Source organism: Cyprinodon tularosa, unplaced genomic scaffold, assembly GCF_016077235.1.
Source record: "Cyprinodon tularosa strain WSP-4 unplaced genomic scaffold, ASM1607723v1 ctg789, whole genome shotgun sequence".
Lineage (NCBI taxonomy): Eukaryota > Metazoa > Chordata > Actinopteri > Cyprinodontiformes > Cyprinodontidae > Cyprinodon > Cyprinodon tularosa.
The window spans coordinates 97,754-116,364 of record NW_024039550.1 but is presented as its reverse complement, the minus strand read 5'-3'; the positions used below and the strand labels follow the sequence as shown (position 1 = coordinate 116,364).

The window sequence follows — 18,611 nt, the reverse complement described above, 5'->3', positions numbered from 1 at the left end:
GAGCTACAATAAAATGCAAAATGCTTTGAAGGGGCTCTGATAAGAGTTTTTATGAGGGACATGTTTTAACTAACTATCATAGTTTTCCCAGAGACATGCATGTCTGTACAAAACATGTAATAAATGCTGTGGTTGACTAGATTACAGTTCTCTCTTACTTTCTTCATTTGACAACACACATTTAGAATTGCTGAAACCCTGACCTCTTTTATGTTTTGAAAAACGTAACTGACAGACAGACAATATAGTAACTGAGGAATGTACGAAAAAAAGTGTGATTACAGTAACTCCTAGGGAAATATGTAGGAGCAGCACCATGTTAATCTCCTCCTACTTGCAGCTGTGAGAAAGGATTGGGTTAAACTTGTGTCCATATATAGTAGCTTCAACACAGCAGAAGACACTGCATCTTCACCAGGTAACCTTTTGTCACCTTTTGATTAAAAGAGGTGAGATTTAGGGAAAGGTAGTCTAATTGAAACATTTTGTCTATATTTTCTGTCAAATATTTAGAGTGTGAGGTTTTTACAAAACATTTGCCTACCAAATTTAGATCTCTTTGATTGCATTTGTAGGTTTATTTGACTGTTGCTGAATCTTGTACACTTGGCTTTACATTCCTTTTCAGACTCTATTGACAGCCAAACAATGGCAGGTAAGCGCTTTCTTTTCCAATGACTTCAATTGTTAAGATGATTTACCTCATTGCTGTTCTTGTTTTCAACACCAGTGAAACCCATTTCCTCTGAGTATGATTGTTTATGACTTTTATTCAGATAAAGCCTACCGAAAGGAGTTTCTGGAAGCCCATAACAAATACAGGGAAATGCATAATGCTCCCCCACTGAAATATAACGACGAAATGAATAAAAAGGCACAGGAATGGGCTAACTACTTACTTCAAAAACGCAAACCTGAACATAGTCGAACTGATGATGGAGAAAATATATTCTACTTCTACAGCGATCCACCCCGTAAACAAACAGGTGCATCATATTTTTTTGTTTTTTTCTGGATTTGATTTGAAAGTAACACCTCATATTCATACAGATGTATGATAAAAGGCCAAATAAACCTGGTGTTCTGTTCTGATTTTTTTTACATTGCATTTTCCTAATCCGTTTCAGGAAAAGAAGCTGTAGAAAATTGGTACCGTGAAATCCAAGATTATAACTTCAAGAAACCTGGGTTCGACAGTAAAACTGGTAAAAGAAAATGCATTCAACAACTGCTATTCTATCATAAACATATATCTATTAAAAATGTATGATAACGATTTGGACAACACCTTCCTCCCAAATACCTTTGTTTTCCAAATCCAAGAGAGACAGAGAGAGAGAGAGTGAATGACATGCTGCTTTGCATTTTAGATTTTGTCACATTGTGTGAAAGAGCTCAAGATTTTTATAATTTTTCTTTGGTTAAGAAATAGTTCTGTAAAAAATTACTATTCTGTTAGAAGAGAAATGTCAATACTGGTATTAATGAAAAGATTCTGAAAATGGCCGAATGAAAATAGCAAGTGATAGTCTTTTTATAGGACTGGCTCACTCACTTTTTTTTTTTTTATCCTGTAGGACATTTTACTCAGTTGGTGTGGAAAGACTCCAAAGAGCTTGGTGTGGGCTTTGCCGCTAGGGGTCCAGAAGTCTATGTGGTTGCACAATACCGTCCTGCTGGGAACGTCCGAGATTACTTTGAGACCTGCGTCTTGCCTAAGAAGTAGCTGATACCTCCCATGTGACTTCTGTTCTGTAATGTTCTGTTCTGAATTTCTGTTCTGTAAAACAGGAGAGAATTTGGTACAACTGTTCAAACTGCAGAGACAAGGAAATGTGTATCAATAGTTTTACAGTTCTATGTTTTTGTGAGAGGGAATGTAGACCCGTAATCTGTTCTTGCATTTGTATCCACTTTTATTTTCTCTCAAAGATACCATCATACAGTCTTAAAAATGTAGGCAGTAAGAAACAACAAACTGGAGCAACTGAACAGGGAAACATTGATTAGAAGCAACAAGGAGTCTTTTTCTACAGACACCAAGAAGAATGAAATAATTCATAGCTACATAGATATTAACTCATTACACATGGTTTGATTGAAACATCATTTTGCAGAAATTACAAGGGGAGAAGGGGTATCTTTTTAACTGTATTATTCTGAATTGTCAAATAACTATTCTGGGGAAAAGGTCAAAAGCTTCAAATAAAAGACAACTGCATTAAAAATGTCAGAAATTTAATTTTGAGAGAATTACCGTGTATTACATATTATTATTATTATTATTATTATTATTATTATTATTAGTATTATTATTATTATTATTATTATTATTATTATTATTATTATTATTATTATTATTATTATTATTATTATTATTATTATTATTGTTATTATTATTATTTTGCTTTTCTTCTAAATCAAATCAGGTATTAGAGTTGTTTGAGATGATGTTACTTATTAATAAGTTAAATTACAATGTCCATTATCATGACTGAATAGCTCTTAATTGTGATACCTGAAAGAAAAACAAGGGAAAAAATGCATACTGTACAATCCATGTAACTAATCACAGGACATTTGACCTTTAATGAAAAAATTGCTGAAGAAATTATAAATAAAAGGTTGAGTTCAAAGAAGAAGTGTGATACAAAAATATGCTCAACAACAAGAATGAACAGTAGAACTGTAATGTATTAACCCATTCTAAGGTTATGGGGAGGTTTACAAGGCATGGACAGCAGCTGTAGTCCAGGCAGCAGTTTGTAAGGGAAAGCAAGGGTGTACGAGCGGTACTTTACTGGTAACCCTGGAACAAGGGGAAGATTTATTAACATGAACAAACTGAAATTGGTCAGATAGATATGATTTAAACCAGTCTAGTGCTGTTCCTTAAATTCCTAAAAAAAAATGGGTGGGATGGATAGTTCAACAGAGCCATGGCTCTGGGTGAGTTTGACAACTGTATTAAAAAGATATCTAGGATTATTCTCATTCTTCTCTATTAATGAGGAAAAAACTGCTGCTCTTTACGAAGGGCACTCTTACAGCAGTAAAAACAATTTCCAGACAAGGTAGGATTTCCGGAGGCATGTAGAACGCCATTTTCTCTCCAGTATCCTAGCATTTTGCTTCAGAGTGTGCAGCTCTGCATTTAACCTGTGAGCCAAATTTCTTTTTTTAAAGCTTTTCTTTTTCAAAAGGACTGCGTTGTCTAAGGCAGTACACAGAGAACCATCAACATAATAATCAACAAAAGAAGGGAAATAAGCTAAACCTCTGTTGTCCCTTTGCAGCACTGCTCAGCCACACAGAGGAGAGACAAAAAAAAAGAAAGTGAAACAGATTCTTTAAAATGTATAACTGCACTATCTGATAATGATCTACTTAAAGGAATAGTACACCCAAAACATGATTAGCCTTCATTTTCTACTCACCCCCATGCTGAACAAAACTCTGGAGTACTTTTTTGATATCTCAAATGCATCTGGAGATCTGGGAGGCTTCTTGCTGTCTGCTGACATTCAAATAATGGAGGTCTATGGCGCCCGAGACAGAAAGGTCCATAAAAGTCCACAAAAACGTGTCAATATTCCTCCATACTGCTCGTCCAATGTAATCCAAGTGTCCTGAGTGGGTAGCATCCAGAATTTACTCGAAACAAAGTCATTTAGAACGTTTTAGAGCCTAAACAGTAGTGTATAGGATTTCCTAATAGCGCCCCCATGCGCGCTCACGATTCTACGGAAGCCGGCAGACCAAACCGGAAGAAAGTGCGCATTCAGCGTCTGCTCTGCCGATAATGCAAGCGTAGAAGAAGAAATGTGCTGTTTACCTGTGCAAAGAAAGAAACAACGAAAGAAAAATGTCTGAGGACTTCAGTGTTGAGGAAGAGCATGAGTTCTTTGCCGAGCTGAATGCGCTGGTTTGGTCTGCCGGCTTCCGTAGAATCGTGGGCGCGTACTCCAGAGTTTTGTTCAGCATGGGGGTGAGTAGAAAATGAAGGCTAATCATGTTTTGGGTGTACTATTCCTTTAAGTCAAACCTTATTTTGGGGGAGGAGAAACCTTGTAAAGTAATCCTGAAGGTTCTAAAAAAAAAAAAAAAGTGGTCAGGACAGGGTTGTGAGAAAATACTGTTAAATCTTCACATTCAATGCCATACTGTATATCAGCACAAGGTCCAAAGTATTAAGATGAGAATGAGTGGGCTATTCACGTTTTAAACAAAGGCAATAGAATCTAAGATTAAAGGCTACACTTTTGTAGACTTAGACTGAGACAACTTTTATTCTCTAATTTCGTTTTGTAGAGCTCTCAGGACATTTCTTGGAGTGTTGCAAATTTCAAATCAAATTTAAACAGTGTGGGAGAAAAAAACATAATGCAAAAAATATGCATTGATATGGAAGTTCAGAGCATTAAATACATATGGTACAATTATGCAGTGTATTGGATGCAGAACCTCTGATATGATTTTTCAACAGTTCAGCTGATTGATGGCGGTGGGGAAGAAGCTGTTTAGTAAATTGCTGGACCTGCATTGGATGCTTTGAAGCCTCTTCCCAGAGGGCAGCAGGGAGAATGGTGGGGGTGTGGGGTCATTGATGATGTTACACGCTCGGGACATGCAGTGCTGAGATGAAATGTCATTTATGGAGGGAAGAGGAGCCCTGATGATCTTTTCTGCTGTTCTTCACTACTCTTCTCACTACTCCTCTCATCTTGGCTGATCAGAACGCTCTCTATGGTGCTTCTGTAGAAGGTGAGGTTGTCTCTGATGTGCACCCCTAGGAATTTGGTGCTGCTTACCACCTCTACTGCTGAGCTGTTGATTAGCAGTGGAGCGTGGTTAGGCTGGTTCTTCCAGAAGTGGACGATGATCTACTTTGCTTTCTCAACATTCACTCTAAAAACTCATCTAGAAAATCAGAGTAAGGACCTGGTGGACAATACAAAGTAACCAAAGAAGAGGTTTTGTGGCTTTGAAATTTGGATGAGGAAACTAAGGGTTAAATGTTCAAAAGAGTTGTAATTATTAACCACCTTTGGAGTAATCAGTAAGCCAGACTGGAAGGTTGTTGCTACTCGCCCATAATTTCTGGGTATGTGAAAATTGAAATAACTAGAAGAAGTTGCCTCATTTATGCTCACATAATCCTCCTCAAGTTTCTGTAAGGCAACATAAATCAATGGGATTTTCACAAATCAAGACGTTAACTAGCAGACTTTTTCAAGAAGGACATCTTATTTTAAATAAACCACATTTAATCATTTTCACTTTTTCCCCAATTGGATTTGTTTTTACTTTTATCAGATTATCATGATTTACTGCTTTGGGATTCTCTTCTAATTGATTTGTTTTGGCTGTGGGCAACACACTGTCTGGAGTAATTGTGGGTAACAGTAGAAGCTGCCGAAAGGTGTCTTAAACTACGACTCTGCTTCCTGGTCTGCACCCTGGCTTGTCAGTGTTTTGGAGGAAAAATACATTTGGCAAGATTCCTAGAAGGAAGAGCTGTGGCATCCAAAGTGGGAAGGATGCCGTCTCTATTAATGTAGCCCATGTTGTTTTCAGGACACCACCTAGACAACCAGCGGTTGAATGACGACATGCGGCTAAACCTGCTGTCACTGGTCAGATCAGGGAGGGGACCAGACAAAATTACGGAGTCATTGTTTTGGCAAACTTACACCGAAGCAACACTAATTTTAGTGATGAAGAAATAAAGAAGTTCAATACATTAAAATGACAAAAAAAATATATAAGCTATGCAGATGCGGTGAAGAGAGTTCAGGAACAAAGAACAGGAGAAATGAATCAAGCACAGAATCAGGTTAAAAGCAAAACAAAGGAGAAAGAGAATATAACTTCCCTCTGACACATGAGAAACTCATTTTATTCATAATGTATGTCCTTAACTGTGCAGACCAGGCCAAGCATGCAAGCAAGATGATAATGAGAATCATTGCGAGAGGAGCTAAAACTGTTTTTGGGACCCAAAAAAGTCAGTTAGGAAAACACAGTTACAAGGTTTGAAGTGGATGGAAGAACAGGAGCATCTAGTTATTAGTTCAGGTGTTAATAATACAAACTAACGTGAGATGTTTTGTAGCAAATGAAAGTGATTTAATTAATATATGAATTAGAAAATTAAACAATTTTGATAGATAAAAGGTACATCAAGAGAATTTTATTAATTCAAATAAGAATAAAAAAAAACATTTAGGATACTGTTAATAATAAATACTATTTAAATTAGATAGAGGATATTTAATTATTATATTTAGGATATAACAGTATAGCAAGTAAATATATTAGCTAGAATAGCTACTGTCATTTTGTTCCACACAGGTGGTGGTGAGCATATGCAAGTTATTTGCCAACCGCCATTTAACCTCACAAAGAAGAAGAAACTGTAATCCAGGCTTGAAAACCCATCATCAGACCCAAACTCTTAGAAAGGAGCTATAACTGTCACAGTTCTTGAGCTCTATTCAACTCTGTGTGTGAGAGTATCCATCTCTGCTTCTTTTTCTCTGGCTGCTTCTGTCTAATTGAACCCCAGTCGGTCTCAACAGTTAGCCGCTCACACTGAGCCTGGTTCTGCAGGAGGTTTCTTTCTGTTAAAAGGAAGCTTGCAAGAAAAAGTTGCTCAAGAGACCAATAAATTGTAGACTGCAAGTCACAAAAATTATTTGTGGCTAAATTGTACTAATCATTTGGATTATTTTGCTGCATTCATATTTGCTTCTGATTGTTTAACTTGAATCCATTTTTCTCAGATCTAAATTATTCATTGGCCATTATCCAAATTAAGCAAATTTACAGAAACATGTACCTCTCAGTATAATGATTATTTTCAACAGTTTCCTTTTGAGGGTTTACATAACTGAAATAAAATAACTTTATTGTAAATGTGTAATTCATCCTTGTTGTAAAAGCTGCATTGAAACCTGAAACTATATTACACCAGTCAAGATTGCTTTATTTTGTCTCCTAAAACTTTCTTTGAGGAGAAGGAAATTATTGAATGTTGTTCTGATTAAGGAATTTGAGCTACCAACATCACCAAAACACCTACAGTTTGTAATTTGGTAACATAAAAGTTGATGCCATATGATGTCATAATTTCTCTTTAGCAGTAATATCACATAAATGGCTTATTGAACAGTGACAGTTCTAAGCTGATGCAAATATAGTCCTTCCTATGCTCTATCAACAAATACTCTTTTTGAAAAGAATTCAAAAATGTACCACAAGGTGGCATCCTAGTATTACCATGTTAAAGTGCAAATAACTGTACTGTATGGTTTCTCTCAACATTGGTCCCATTTTTTTTTTTTTTTTTTTTTTTTTGCATCTTAAATAAAGCTGAAAGGTTGTGTGCTTTTATTCAGAGATAGACAGCTCTGACGGACAGATAAGGGTATAAGAAATTCAGCAGACTGGATTACAGAGTTTTTGTCATGTATGCGCATAGTACAATATTTAAAGAAAACTCTTAAGCTGCAAATATAATACATTCCTTTAGGTGATTTGTTGAATTTTAATCCAGTGGTGATTTGGGATCAAAATCTGTGAAATTGCCAAAATGAACGTCAAAGTACAATAAAAAACTGAATTAAAGCTGCGACCTGTGTTGCACAGCACCAATATTTCAGCATCATTCAAGCTTATGCTGTGAGATAATGTATGATAACTTTTAACCCACCATGCTTTAATTGCATTTTAATAAAATCTAAAGTTTATAGCTCAAAATCTCTAAGAGTTCAATGTTGACAACATCTCAATAAGGATGTTTTTGCCCAAAATGGACAACATCCTGCTGGTTTTAAGACATTCCACTAAATGGCAAAGCTGTGGTATAAAAAACAGGTCCAAACTATGTAAGATGTTGGAGCAAAAAAAAAACAAAAGGATAAATGTTCTGTGACCAAAATACAGGCTTAAGATAAAGGGAACTGGACAATCAGATTTTCTGAAAAAATTTGGACATCTATTCAGTAGTCTTTCCTAAAACCAGAATATCCTCCAATTGTTCAGTATTGGCATTTCTCTTTTGACAAAGATCTTTTTCTTCACCCGTTTCAAACAATCCAACCGGAGGAAACCATTGTGGTTGTCAAAGTGCCCTTGGGTTGCAGTTGTACTGTTGCATCTTATGGGTTGTTTGATCACGGGAGTCAGAGCTGTCATTGCACTCGGCATTACACAATGATGCTCGGCTTTGAGTTTAGTGTTTTGTCTTTAGGATGGTCAAATCTTTGTCATCTATGTCACTATTTTTTTTTTCCTGTGTTAGACACAATGTTGTCATTACTGCTAATTGTTTTGGTTATTTAAAAAGCTCACAGTTTGGGCAACGACACACTTTACCTTTTTTCTGACATGGCTGTGTTCTTTTTGTTTCACCTCTGTAGGGGTTTGGAATGTTTTCTGGCTAATAACTCTGAGATAACTGACAGATTAGTGTTGCAGTGGGTGATGTGAAATGAATTCAAGCAATTGATCTGCCTGTGTAGGTTTTAGGTAAACCTTATTACTGAGTCTCCCATCATTCTCCATGAGCACACCACAGTCTAAAAAGGGGAGAACAGTGTTCTTTTAATCCTCTTTAGTAAACATGATGTTTCTGTTAAGGAGTAGACATACTGTAGTTGATGAATGTCTCAATGTCTTTTATGTGGATTTGATCCTAGTGCCTTTCACATAAGGAAACTAGTGAGTCTGGTGCTATACCTTTGCAAGTACTACTGGGTATTCTGCTTTCCACATCTTTTCCTGGGGATAGGGTTGGTGAAGTTCAGAGAAGATCACCTTGAAACCCTGAAAACCCCTGAAACCCTGGCTTTTCTAGAAGGTACTTGACTTACTCCTTTAACTATAAATGTATGCATTGGTTATAAAAAAAAATAGCTCTCTAAGAAACTATGCCTCCACCTTTGGCCGCTGGGGCTCAGAATATTGCTTTTTTTGTTCTAACTCCATTCACTGTGGAAAGATAATGGATTTATGCTTTAGCTGCTGCTTTGTCTCCAGTCCATTCTTTTCTGTTTGATAACTGGAAAGGATAACCTGAGACAACAAACCTGAGGTGGGTTTGATCCCTAGTACGTTGTGGGTTATTTTTATTGCAGACACTCCCAGTAGGATTGTTAGGATCAAAAGGCATCATAACTTCTTTATGGTGGTAATTATTGTTTTTTTTCTTTTTATCTTTTGTATTCTTTTCACTTTTAAGGCTGTTCTGTCGCTTCAGCAATGGAAAAGGCTACATGAACATCAATGTCTACATTCCTTTTATGATTCGTGTTAGATCTCAGAGCTGCTTTTTGAGACAATCAGTCCTTGTCTCTTTGAAATGGTATTGGTATTATTGGAGCAGAACTAGTTTAGTAAGTAAATAATAGTGAGTAAGGGATCCTTTGCAGAAGTATTTCTACCCCCAATATACTTTTCTCCCTTTGAACTTACTTCCAGGCTGCAATATTCTAATTCTATCAGGAGGTCCAGCAAATGTAGTTAAAATCCTGAAGCTAATCCAAAATGTGGCCAAAAAAAGCTCTATGTTAAATTAAGAATGATCATATTTTTTCCAATTTCAGCTTTTGTTCATTGGCTCCCTATCAAAGCTAGTGTATAGGTTTAAATTCTTCTTCTCAAAATTGTCTTTAGGTATGAGTGGGAGGGATGTCTGTACTCTGGGATGGATTTAAAATCAGTTCAGGAAGTACCCTACCTCTTGACCAACGGATGCTGTCTCTAGACAAGTAAGTAAAGCTGACTGACTGCAGCAATTAAGATGTTGGCAGCTTGAGGCCTGAGGCAAGTAAATTCAATTCAATTCAGTTTATTTATATAGCACCAATTCACAACACATGTCATTTCAAACCAATTTACAGAGTTAATTCAAACAGATCATACAGTCAAATCAATTCAAAGCTTTCTATCTAAAGAAAACTAGCTGATTGCATCGACTCATTGATTCAAAGGCAATCCCTCACACCAAACATGCTTATAGCGACAGTGGAGAGGACAAACTCCTATTTAACAGGAATAAATCTCCAGCAGAACCAGGCTCAGTGTGAGCGGCCATCTGCTGAGGCCGATTGGGGTTCAAGGTGACAGAAGCAGACATACAGAAAGAAGAGATACAAAGGAGCTTATCAATCAGCTCAACAGGCAGCCCCGTCCAGGAAACACACAGCCAGTTAGAAAAGCTCTGAGCCCGCTCCCACATCAGACGATGAAGTGAGCACATCCAGCCAGTCACCGTGAGGGAAACAGGACTACACTGAAAAATTAGCCGAGATTAAAACATCTATAAACACAGGTATTGATGGGAGCAGCAGAGCTGATATTTCTCTCAAGGTTGATATAACAGCCAATGGGGAACGGGGCAGATGATGCTACTATGACAAAAAGAAGAGACAGCATAACATTAGAGATTAAACTATCACATTCTGCAGAGTAAGAGAATAGAGACAGAATGAAGCAGAATGATGAAATAGGGGTCCTCCAGCATTCTATGCCTATAGCAGCATAACTATAGAGATAGAACTTGATAACCTAAGCCACTATAAGCTCTATAAGCTCTATCAAAAAGGAAGGTTTTAAGCCTATCCTTAAAAGTAGACTGGGTGTCTGCCTCACAGACTAAAACTGGCATCATACACGTGCCACTTTGTTTTTAAAAGATATAAATATAAAAAATATAACCATGGATGTCTGGGGGACAGTGATTGGCCCATGTTATGAATGCTAGCATACCATAAATGATAAATTATGAACAGTTTAGTTTGTGCCTTCAAGTAGTTTGCCCATAGGAAGACGTTACTTGGATATACACTCCTGATCAAAATCTTAAGACCAGTCAAAAAATTGCAAGAATTAGCTTTTTGCACTGTTGGATCTAAAGCAGGTTCTAAGTAGAGCTTCACAATGTTAAAAGAAGAAATCAGCGTAAGAGACAAAAACTTTTGAGCGAGGAATTAATTGAAAACTGCATTTACACTCAAACATCATTTTTTTCAGCTCATCAAAAGTTCAAGACCATAGCTAAAAAAAAAAAAAAAAAAAAAACAGAAATTAAAGTGTCAAAAAAAAGTACTCAGTAATGAGTAGCTCCACCATTCTTGTTGATTGCTTCAAACAATCGTTTAGGCATGCTTGATGCCAGTGTTTCCAGTAGGCTAGTGGGAACGTTGCTCCAAGTGTTGAAGATGGCTTAACGAAGGGCATTCACTGTCTGAACTGATGTCCATCTTTGGAAACTTCCCTTGCCATCCATCCTCAAATGTTCTCAATTGGGTTTAGATCCGGGGAACATGCAGGATGGTCCAAAAGAGTGATGTTATTCTCTTGGAAGAACTTTTTTGTCAGGCGGGCATTGTGAACTGCAGCATTGTCCTGTTGAAAAACCCAATCATTACCACACAGACGAGGGCCCTCAGTCATGAGGGATGCCCGCTGCAACATCTCCACATAGCCAGCTGCTGTTTGATGCCCCTGCACAACCTGAAGCTCCATTGTTCCATTGAAGGAAAACGCACCCCAAATCATGATGGCGCCCCTACCACTGTGCCGTGTAGAAAACATCTCAGGTGGGATCTCCTTGTCATGCCAGTAACGTTGGAAGCCATCAGGACCATCAAGGTTAAATTTTTTCTCATCAGTGAAGACAACTTTCTTCCACCTTTCAATGTCCCATGTTTGGTGCACCCTTGCAAAGTCAAAACGGGCAATTTTGTGGCGTTGAAGAAGACCTGGCCTTTGAAGACGTTTTTTGTTTCTGAAGCCCTTCTCTCGCAGATGCCATCTGATGGTTATTGGGCTGCAGTCAGCACCAGTAATAGCCTTAATTTGGGTAGAGGATCGTCCTGTGTCTTGACAGCCAATCGGATCCTGCGGCTCAGAGCTGGTGAAATTTATTTGGGTCCACCACTTGACTTTTTTGTTCCATAGCCCTCAGGATCATTTAAAAAATGCAAAATGAGTGTCTTACCGCGTCCAACCTCAGCAACGATCGCACGTTGTGAGAGGCCTTGCTTATGCAGCTCAACAATCCTACCACGTTCAAAGTCAGTGAGCTTTTTTGATTTGCCATCAGGAGGTCTTGATAGTGTAAAGACTTGACAGAAAATGACATGGAATCCAGATTTTTGCACAGCTTTTGACTTTTAAAGACTATTCTTAAACTTTTGATCAGCTGAAAAAATAGTGGTAAAGTGTAAATTCAGTTTTCAGAAAATTCCCTGCTCAAAAGTTCTTGTCTCTTGCACTGATTTTTTCCTTTAACATTGTGAAGCTCTACTTGAACCTTCTTAAGATCCAATAGTGCAAAATGCAAATTCTTGCAGTTTTTTAACTCGTCTTAAGATTTTGATCAGGAGTGTAACCTCACAGAATATCTTCAGAACAGTTCCAAATGACACAAAATTCAGATGGGTGAGTAGAACATGATGTAATAACGGAAGGGCCCAATGTATAAACAAAAAGGCATTTCCCTTTAATACGGATGATTTTGGCATACAGCTCATGAAAACCCAAAAATCCTATCACACAAAATTTGCGTATTTATTCTCACCAATACAAGAAAAGTCTTCAAATAATTATGTACAGTTAGGCACTCAATAGTTGTTCGGGAATCCTTTGGCAGAAATGACTGCCTCAATGCGGCGTGGTATAGAGGCAATGAGCCTCTTGCACTGCTGAGGATGGAAGCACAGGATGCTTCGATAGCACCCTTTAGCTCATCCAGAATGTTGGGTCTTGCGTCTCTGAACTTTCTCTTCACAATATCCCACAGATTATCTATGGGGTTCAGGTCAGGAGATTTGGCAGGCCAGTTGAGCACAGTGGTCAGTAAACCATTTACCAGTAGTTTTGGCACATGAACCTAAAAGCATCAGCAGGTTTATTTGGCTCCACAGCATTCATTCTCCATCAACCACACAATCTCTGGCTTAAATAGACACAGCTGATGGACTAAACCATTTACATGAAAATTAACTCTTCACTTCCATCTAAAAACACACATTTAAATCAAATATCTACACACACACACACAAGCACACACACACATACACATACACTTAAGGTTATTTTTTTATAAACATTTTCTGATTTAACTTACACCCGAACACTATAGAAATCCCACAAACTATGTCCCCAACTCCCCTTATATTTTCCATGGCCTCTCCCAGAACCTATAAATGGTGTCTGGACCCCTGGGGAAGCATTTGTCCAAACACCCTGGAGAGGACACAGAAAAGACACGTAAGTCACTTTCCTAGCACCAAAACACTTCTTTTGCACTCACTTCAAACAGGCTTTACACTAACATTTGCTGAAGTTTCTAAACAGTAATCCTTGCTTACTCTAAACATCAATTCTCTTTTCCACAGACAACCACCCCAATTGCTAATGGAAAGCAGCTGTGGAGAGCCTGGAACAAAAGGCTACATGCTAACTATTAAAATACACAATAAATATTTAATAAATATTTTAAAAACCTCATGTGCAAACTGTTCTTTAGGTGCAAATCTATGCTTAAAGTGCAGTGCTAAATAAAGTGTCCTAGTGCTAAGCAAGCAGATTTTTAATCAAGTGCAAAGGCCCCTTTAACTGCTACAAGCTATTTACATAAAAAGCTATGTTCATAAAAATGGTCCCAGTAATGAAGACCTCTTCATTACAAGTACACATCCCTGTAACAGGGGTAAATTAATCACATCTACAATAGAGACTGAGATCAAAGGGAATACTTCCTTAAATAACCTGGTTGGATCCGGATCTAACATACAATGTGAAGGCTTAGAGGAAGACAATAGTTTTGCTAACTCTGAAAGTTCTACTGTATCAAAGAAGTCTAGACCTGGTTCAGATTATATGGCTTTCTCATATGCTACCTCGCCTTCAAGACATAAACCAACCATAGTTAGAAGAGGTCTGGTTATCTTATTTTTTATAAAATGTTATTTATAAAAAATCCCAGAGAATCATTACTGCTTAGAGCAGGTGGGATGGACGGTTCAACAGAACTATGGCTCTGGGTGAGTTTGTCAACTGTGTTAAAAGATATCTATGATTATTATTATCGCCTATTAATGAGGAAAAATATGCTGCTCTTGCTTTACAAAGGGTCTCCTTTTACAGAAGCACTATTTCTCCAGTCTACGTAGGATTTCCATAGGCATGTAGAGTGCAATTTTCTCTCCACTTTCCCAGCATTTTGCTTCAGAGTGCACAGCTCTGCATTAAACCAGAGAGCCAGCTTTCTATTTTTAAAGCTTTTCTTTTTCTAAGGGGCTGCATTGTCTAAGGCAGTACACAGAGAACTGGCAACCCCATCAACAAAATCAACCTGTGAAGGGGAATAAACTAAGCTTTTGCCCTCTGTAGCACTGCTCACTGACACTAATTATTAAAAAGTGGTCAGAGAGTACAGGGTTTTGAAGAAATACTGTTATTTTTTCAAATTCAATGCCAAATGTCAGCACAAGGTTCTAAGTATGAAGATGAGAATGTGTGGGACAATTCACATTTTAAACAAAGCCAATAGCGTCTAAGATAGCATTAAATACTGCACTTAAGCTATTGCCTTCAATGTCAGCATGGATGTTAAAATCCCCTACTATGATTTCCCTGTCAGTATTCAAAATCCAAATCATATAGGAACTCTAAAAACTCATCTAGAAAATCAGAGTAAGTACCTGGTGGACGATACAAAGTAACCAAAAGAAGAGGTTTTGTGGATTTGCAGTTTGGATGAGGGAAACTAAGGGATAAATGTTCAAAGGAGTTGTAATTATTAACTGCTTTTGTAAGGCAGACTGAAAGATTGTTGCTACTCCTCCTCACCCAGAATTTCTGGGTATGTGAAAATTTAAATAACAGACTAATAGAAATAAATAGAAGGAAATCGAAGTTGCCTCATTTATGCTCACATAATCCCTTTGCTGCAGCCAAGTATCTGTAAAGCAATATAAATGTGATTATCACAAATCAGGCCTTCTTCTATTTTTTTAATGGCGGTTGGCAAACAATTTATAGGTGCATTACCGCCACCTTCCAGAATGGAGTATGGATCAGACAATCTATTATATTCTCCCTAAAATACCCGTTCTTCTTAGAAAACTAAAAATACTAATATTCCTAACTCTCAACGCAACATCTCTCTTTCCTGAGTATATTTATTACATTCTAAAAAATATGTTGGACAGTTTTTAATTTCCCACAAATACAACACCCTGTATTATTTTTATTCATTATTTTAAAGCTACAGTGTGTAATAATTACAGGGATATACAGTCAGAAATCTAATATATTATACATAACTATGTTATTTATCATCATCTACGAGCTCAGCCTCTTAACCTTAATATTTGCGTTGCCTTAGAATTCGTTATTTATAATTACATAGGAGCGGGTCTCGCAGCCATGGAGGCAGACATCTTTGCACTACGGCAGCGCAGAGCCAACAAACTAGCGATTGCGAGATCGCCCATTACGCTCGAAAGTAACTACGGCAAGTTGAGAGAGATGAACTGAGACAGAACTGAACAATAGATGACAGTATTATGCCTGAGAATACTATCTGTAAAATTATCTATGTAAACAAACCTCATCACTTGAGAAGGTAGGTGATGCAGACGTCGTGGAAGACATTTTGTCCCGTAACGCTCGCCGTAGTGTTGGGGGGGAGAAGCGGTGGGGGGGAGATGTTCATGTTGCTGCGGTCTGCAGTCTGGATGTTAGATGTCGCTAAAAATTACACACTGTAGCTTTAAGAGTACTATTTAATCCTGTATGTCCGAATCTTATCCTAGATATAATATCTTCTTCTTTTTTAATTCTATTACATCTCCTTAATTCTCCAACCTTTTTTTGAATACTATAATAAAATCTAGCATTCCCTCCTTTATCCCACTGTTTTTGCCATTTCTTCTTGAAATACATTTCAATAATATTCTTTAACTCATTGTCACTTATGTTAATGTTAAAATCAACATCCTTTTTTACAGCACTCTCAGCAAAACTATCAGCTAACTCATTAGCTGTAACACCAATGTGAGCAGGAATCCAGACTAATCTAACAACAGAACCACCATTTCTAATCCTAAAAATTGAGTAAAAAATATCCAATATAATATCTTGCCTTGATTCAGAATTAAATTCTAGAATACTCTTTAATGCACTACTTGAATCTGAACAAATTAAAACCTCCCTTTCTTTTGTTTCCTCAATCCATTCTAAAGTCATTAAGATAGCCATTAATTCACCTGTATACACTGCCAATTTATCTGTTATTCTTTTATTCCTCATAATATTTAAATCTGGGATTACAAATGCTATACCTACTTTATCATTTAATGTTTTAGAAGCATCTGTATAAATTTGTATATACTCTGATTATTCTTTTTTAATATAACTTTCCACCTCCTGTTTTTCTAACTGTCTCCCTTTTCTCAATAAGTTTAAATCAACATCAGCCTGTCCAAAGATCCATGATGGAATAGCAGGAATAACAACCACAGGACTGATTACAAAGTTATCTATTCCTACATTTTTTTTTACTTTATTTATAATTGTCCATCCAAACCTTTTTTCTTTTCTTTTTCTTGACATGGTTGCGGTGTAACATACGGAGGATGAATTTCATTATGTCCTTTAATATTTACCCAGTAATTTATGGCTAGTTGTTCTCTCCTGAGCTCCAGTGGCATCTCACCCATCTCCACTTGTAGAGCAGAAACCGGGGTAGTTTTCATCACTCCACAACAAAGTCTTAATGCCTGATATTGTATTCTATCTATTTTCTTTAATAAACTACTTGAAGCTGAACTGTATACTATACAACCGTAATCAAAAATTGATCTAATTAGTCCAATATATACTGTCTTTAATGCTTTCCTATCTGCTCCCCAATCTTTTCCTCTCAAACATCTCATATTTAAAATTCTTTGAACTATTACTTTTTTCAACTATTTTATCTATATGTATTTTCCATGTAAGTTTTTTATCAAACCAGATACCTAAATATTTAATTTGATCCATCCTTTCTTTAACATCCCCATATAATTTGAGATTTACATTATTGTTTAACTTCCTATTTGTAAAAGCAACACATTTAGATGTTGAGAACCTAAAAACCCAATCTAAAGCCCAAGCTTCTACATTCTGTGATGATTCTTGTAGTTTCCTATTTACAAACTCTATATTTTCCCCCTCTTCCAAATAATACCATTTTCTGCAAACAATGAGACACCAAAAGATTTATCTATACTACTAAAAATATCATTAATCATTATACTAAATAGAATAGGACTTATTATACTACCTTGGGGAGTACCATTTTCAACTTGATATTTTGAACTTATTTCCCCATCTATTTTTACTCTAATAAATCTTTCAGTTAAAAAAACTTTTTATCCATCAATATACAGGTGCTGGTCATAAAATTAGAATATCATGAAAAAGTAGATTGATTTCAGTAATTCCATTTAAAAAGTGAAACTTGTATATTATATTCATACATTACATACAAACTCATATATTTCAGATGTTTATTTTGTTTAATTTTGATGATTACAAATGACAACAAATGAAAATCTCAAATTCATCATATCAGAAAATTAGAATATTACTGAAGACCAATAAAAACAAAGGATTTATAGAAATGTTGGCCAACTGAAAAGTATGAACATGAAAAGTATGAGCATGTACAGCACTCAGTATTTAGTTGGGCCTCCTTTGGCCTGTATTACTGCAGCAATGCGGCGTGGCATGGAGTCGATCAGTCTGTGGCACTGCTCAGGTGTTATGATAGCCCAGGTTGCTCTAATAGTGGCTTTTAGCTCTTCTGAATTGTTGGGTCTGGTGTATTGCATCTTCTTCTTCACAATACCCCATAGATTTTCTATGGGGTTAAGGTCAGGAGAGTTTGCTGGCCAATTAAGAACAGGGATACCATGGTCCTTCAACCAGGTACTGGTAGCTTTGGCACTGTGTGCAGGTGCCAAGTCCTGTTGGAAAATGAAATCTGCATCTCCAAAAAGTTGGTCAGCTGCAGGAAGCATGAAGTGCTCTAAAACTTCCTGGTATGTGGCTGCGTTGACCCTGGACCTCAGAAAACACAATGGACCAACACCAGCAGATGACATGGCACCCCAAACCATCACTGACTGTGGAAACTTTACACTGGACTTCAAGCAACGTGGATGAAGTGCCTCTCTTCTTTTCCTCCAGACTCTAGGACCTTGATTTCCAAAGGAAATGCAAAATTTACTTTCATCAGAGAACATGACTTTGGACCACTCACCAGCAGTCCAGTCCTGTTTCTCTTTAGCCCAGGCAAGACGCTTCTGACGCTGTCTGTGGCTCAAGAGTGGCTTGACACAAGGAATGCGACAGCAGAAACCCATGTCTTTCATACGTCTGTGTGTGGTGGTTCTTGAAGCACTCACTCCAGCTGCAGTCCACTCTTTGTGAATCTCCCCCACATTTTTGAAGGGGTTTTGTTTCACAATCCTCTCCAGGGTGCGGTTATCTCTCTTGCTTGTACACTTTTTTCGACCACATCTTTTCCTTCCCTTCGCCTCTCTATT

The 18,611-nt window shown here is 37.2% G+C and overlaps 1 protein-coding gene across 3 annotated transcripts; it reads left to right on the top strand.

Annotated features, from left to right (window-relative positions):
• Window positions 1–302: 302 nt before the first annotated feature.
• On the top strand, window positions 303–2,242 carry LOC119773856 (Golgi-associated plant pathogenesis-related protein 1-like). Of its 3 annotated transcripts, none has more exons than XM_038271038.1 (5): window positions 303–418; window positions 629–655; window positions 777–986; window positions 1,128–1,205; window positions 1,578–2,242. In XM_038271038.1, the coding sequence occupies exons 2-5, from the start codon at window positions 649–651 to the stop codon at window positions 1,724–1,726; spliced, it is 444 nt and encodes a 147-aa protein (XP_038126966.1). In that variant the 5' UTR covers window positions 303–418; window positions 629–648; the 3' UTR covers window positions 1,727–2,242. The 3 variants fall into 3 exon arrangements, with proteins under 3 accessions (XP_038126966.1, XP_038126964.1, XP_038126965.1); XM_038271036.1 differs by having other exon boundaries at window positions 323–449; XM_038271037.1 differs by having other exon boundaries at window positions 402–449; window positions 576–655.
• The last annotated feature ends 16,369 nt before the right edge of the window (window positions 2,243–18,611 follow it).

Coding starts and splice junctions, on each gene's coding strand:
- LOC119773856 (XM_038271038.1), top strand. Junction 987..1,127: donor TCCACCCCGTAAACAAACAG/GTGCATCATATT, acceptor AATCCGTTTCAG/GAAAAGAAGCTGTAGAAAAT. Junction 1,206..1,577: donor TGGGTTCGACAGTAAAACTG/GTAAAAGAAAAT, acceptor TTTATCCTGTAG/GACATTTTACTCAGTTGGTG.